Below are 4,527 nucleotides of genomic sequence, written 5' to 3' on the forward strand. Positions count from 1 at the left end.
ATAAAATCAGGGTTAACTCTCATTGAAAACCCGAGAGCAAGAAAAAGGAATATTGGGTAAGTACTTTGTTTCTTGTTATTCAAATTTATTCTTTATTTATAATTATAATAAAAGTAACTAAAATAAAAAAATATGGATCTTTTTAAGTTATTTAAGACTAGATTAGGTAAAATTAGTAATAATAATAATATAACATAATTAAAATGGTTCATGAGGAATGCAAGCGAGCAGTTCGTGGGTAATGTAATTCGATAGCATAATATATGATTTGCACATTCTCTGAGTGATTTACAACTTATTATGGTGCGGATAGTAATTAGTCAAGGTTCAAAGGGCAGTAAAACAATAAAATTTAATTATAAATAGATGTATACTGTTACAAACTTAGAGCTACTTAGAATAAACGAATATAGTTTCATGTTATAATATGAATTAAAAGACTGCCAAATTTTGTGAAGATATACACACTATATTGAAAGTTAGAAGTATTAAATCTATAAAGACTTTTAATTGAGTACAAAGAGATTACATAGTGGGTCAAATTGACCTAGCCTGTGTTGAGAGAGTTAACAAACTACTAGGTGAAGAACAGGGAAGGAAGGGTAGAAAGGACAGAAACCAAAGTGAAGATACCAAAGTCAGAAGTATACTAACATCACTAGAAGGTCTCATGGATTGGGAAGGAAGGTTGTAAAACATGGAGTCAGACCATGGGCTGAGACAATGGACAAGATAAAACCATGTGTGAAGATAGAGAGTGGTGACATCTGTGGAATGATGGACCACTTTGTGATGAGAATCTTGTTGGAAGATGATCAAACCACCACCAGATGGAAGGAGCCAGGAAAAAGGCAAGTGAAGACCACATTGTGATGACAGTGGGCTTAAAAAGATACCTAGTTTCTGAAAGCAGAGAGACTCGGTACCCACTAGCTCAGTAAAATGAGTGACCACAGTGGAGAGGTGAGAATGTACTATCACCACCACCCTCCCATAGGAGAGGAAGGAGGTGGGACAAGGCTTAATGAACCACCAAAAGCACAAGACAGTTGATATGGATAGACTCCTTGATTGAGCAGAGACCAGAAATCTCTTGGGAGTTAAGGTAAGAACCTCAGCCTCATAAAAAGAAGTGTGGGAACAGACGTAAATCAATGTGAGGCAGAGTAAGTAGCACCCCAACCAAACCAAGTATCAAAAGAGAATTTCTGCAGATCAAGGAGTATTCACTGAAGGGAAAACATACGAGTCCAACTCATGGAAATGAGAGCTTCCAAAGATATAAAACATATCAAGCCATAAAAAGGTGAGGGACATGTGAATTGCTTGTTCTAAACCCGAAGACAAAGAGAAGGTTTAGCCCAACTGAAGTTCGAAAAAAGAACCCCCCAAAAGTATAGGGTATTGACAGGAATTCAGAATGGACTTCCTCCTTGTTATAAGGAAACTAACCTGTTCTGATCTTGTAGGAGTAGAGGAGTGTGGATTCTGGACTAAGAACAGGAAGATGCAAACTGAGCCAGTCAAAAAAGAGAAGGAAGAATGCAAGACTCCTGGAGTGAAAAAGTCAGGCAAAAATTTTATTACCCAATTAACAAAGTACTTATATATGAAATGGACAAACTATCTAAATGTACCCAGTCTAAAAAGTATGTAATAAAATCATATGTGTGAACAGAGGAAAATTATTGAGAAAACACACAAATAAGCAATATCCAACATACCATTCCACAAAATTAACTGAGATGAAAAAAGACGTAATGAAGTCTGATACTAACATAAATGGGGATGAGAAGGCACACAGCTAACAACTATGTTAAAAAATAACAAAAACAAATAGAATAATGAATTATATGTTACTGAAAGATGTGAAGGCCAGCAATTGGGGGAAGGTGCCTGAAAAAAGAAGAGACCAAAGTGACAATTCAATGAGTATCTTCTTCCTCAGAAATAGTGTCACATTGAAAATAATAAGAAAATGCCAGTCAAATGTAAGACTCTAACTCCCTCCAAACCAAGGCATGTACTTCAACAGCAAAGTTGACCCCTGTCCTAGGAAGTCGTGCCATGTGGATTGTCGTCTGTCACAGTAATATCATTATCTGACACAGGAAACCTCAAATACATACTAAAACATGTATAATTCAGGAAGGAGAAGATTTTGAATGCAAGATTATGGAAACAAATAAAATCAAACACAAAAATTAGAAATTGTTGAATAAACTTTGTTGGCAATGGCAACAAAGCACAATCAACAACTCTAGTCACACTCAGAATAATTAAATACATGTCTAAACTGTGTCATGCCAATCGAGAAAGTGAGGATTGAGCAGGAATAGCAGAGAGAACTAGTTGTGCCATTATAGGTGGCACAATACTGTTGGTGGAAAGTAGTCACATGATATATGCATGTTAAGAAATTGCACAAAACTGGTGTGGTATAAAGACAAGTGATCTATGTATAAATAAATTATTTTAGCAATTCATAGACGGCAGTCAACAATCAAAATAGCTTTGTGTGAGAGAGAGGTAAGTCCATTTTAGAAGTAAAGGTTAACAGCAGGTGCTGCCAGGCAGTTGCCTCTAGTTAGAGATTAAAAATTAGTAATAGTGGCAAACAGCTTAAGTAGCTTTGCCATAACAAAGGTAGGATGAGCAAGTTTGGTGGCAATATTTCAATTATTGGATAGTTGGAATAATCAAATATAGTAATAATCAGAAATACTGATTTTGATTAGCTGAGTATTTTCGTGACAACCAATATTTCAATGAATCCATTAGTTTATGTGACACTAATCAATGTAATCCTGTTCATGGGTAATCAAAGTGCCAAGCTCTAAGTAATATAAATGCCAAATCTGATTTCAGACTGCTGTATGTTACTAAAGTTTGTTTTTTGCCATTAAACATAATGTTACACAATGAGCTATCTGTGCTGTGTCTATCACAAGTATCAAAACCCAATTTTTAGTGTTATAAGCCTTCAGACTTACCATTGAGCTACTGGGGGACTGTTACTAACATACAATATAGTAAGATGGATATAAAATATATTTATATATATATGCTTCTTAAGAGTAAGTTATGAAACAAATTATTGTTTCATTCTTTACAAAAACATGGAAAATAATAATTTAACAATCTCAAATTTCTTCTATTTATAAATCTGATATTTTTTAAACTGTTTAAAGTTTATAGCTAAAAAAAGAAAACCTTATTCACTGAAGCTTCAAGATGATACAAAAGTTATTTAACAAAAGCATTTTCATTTTTTAAACATATTAAATCTTCTTAGTTAAGTATAGAATGCTCAACAAACAACAAACACTGAGACACATATAGAAAGTAATCATCTTTTTGAAGTTCTCAATAAATATATCAATAAACTATATATATATATAAGGCCTTGCATTTTCAGCTTAAACTTATTTTTATCAGAAAAATACCAGGTTTTGTTAAAGAGTATTATTAATTTTTTCTGATTTTCACACTACTTTTATATCATTCAAATACATCAAAAATAGCTTGTTTTATTAGGAAAATACATTACATGAAATATACATATAGTTAACACATTATGTAAATGTAAATATTTACTGGCTAATAGTTCTAAGTCTACAGCAGCAAACTGTTTATTCAAATGAAAAGTTAGATTTGTGGATTAGAGATATATTGTTTCCTTAAACTCAGAGGTGGCATTATGTTTCAAGTTGTTTTAGATCTGCAGCAAATCACAATGAATTCCATTAATCAAAGCACTAATCTAGTGAATACTTTTCCCCTGTCCTTTTGATCAGTAAAATAAATCACACTATTTACCCAGAAAATTATTAATAGTTTTTCTGTACTGATTTTAATCTGTTTTTGTAGTAATAAACACCAATAAAATCCCAGTAAAAATTAAATAACAAAAACTTAAATCAGAGGGCCCTGTAAATACAGTATTCTCAAATTTTAACCACAGTGACAAAACAAAACAATGGAATTAGAAATGTTTCTCTAGCTCTAGTAAATAGAACATTTTAATTATTTCTGAATGATAATAAAGCTCCTTAAGTAAATAAACAGGTACACCTACTTTCACCCAACTCCTTTGAATGCAGGCTTTTTTCCAGAACTGTGTCAAAATCTTTTGTCATCAGAACCAAAGTACCTTGAGCTGAAAACAGATTTAATTTCTCAATTATTCTGACAAAAACGTGAAAGTATTTTGTGTTAAAAAACTAAAAACAATAATCAACAATGCTGAACATACAGAAAACATAAGTAAAACCTTTTACAGGTTATTTTTTTTATTCTTTACAGACCACCAAACTAAAAAAAAACAGTATCAGTACAATGACAAAGAACTATCTATCAGTACAATGATAAATAACTATCTATCAGTACAATGATAAATAACTATCTATTAGTACAATGATAAAGAACTATTATCAGTATAATGATAAAGAACTACCTATCAGTATAATGATAAAGAACCATCTATCAGTACAATGATAAAGAACCATCTATCAGTACAATGATAAA

The 4,527-nt window shown here is 32.3% G+C and overlaps 1 protein-coding gene across 3 annotated transcripts in view; it reads right to left on the bottom strand.

Moving 5' to 3' along the window:
* Positions 1-4,527, bottom strand: part of LOC106467874 (elongator complex protein 1-like) — a 95,831-nt gene that overhangs the window by 62,149 nt on the left and 29,155 nt on the right. For all 3 annotated transcript variants that reach the window (XR_002612496.1, XM_022396088.1, XM_022396087.1), the window contains exon 4: positions 4,079-4,159. Coding sequence is in view for 2 of the 3 variants with exons in the window: in XM_022396088.1 (XP_022251796.1) it covers positions 4,079-4,159 (81 nt within the window). In the remaining variant the exon portion in view is untranslated. The remainder of the gene's footprint in view (positions 1-4,078; positions 4,160-4,527) is intronic.

This window comes from Limulus polyphemus, unplaced genomic scaffold (assembly GCF_000517525.1).
Source record: "Limulus polyphemus unplaced genomic scaffold, Limulus_polyphemus-2.1.2 Scaffold2775, whole genome shotgun sequence".
NCBI classification, from domain to species: domain Eukaryota; kingdom Metazoa; phylum Arthropoda; class Merostomata; order Xiphosura; family Limulidae; genus Limulus; species Limulus polyphemus.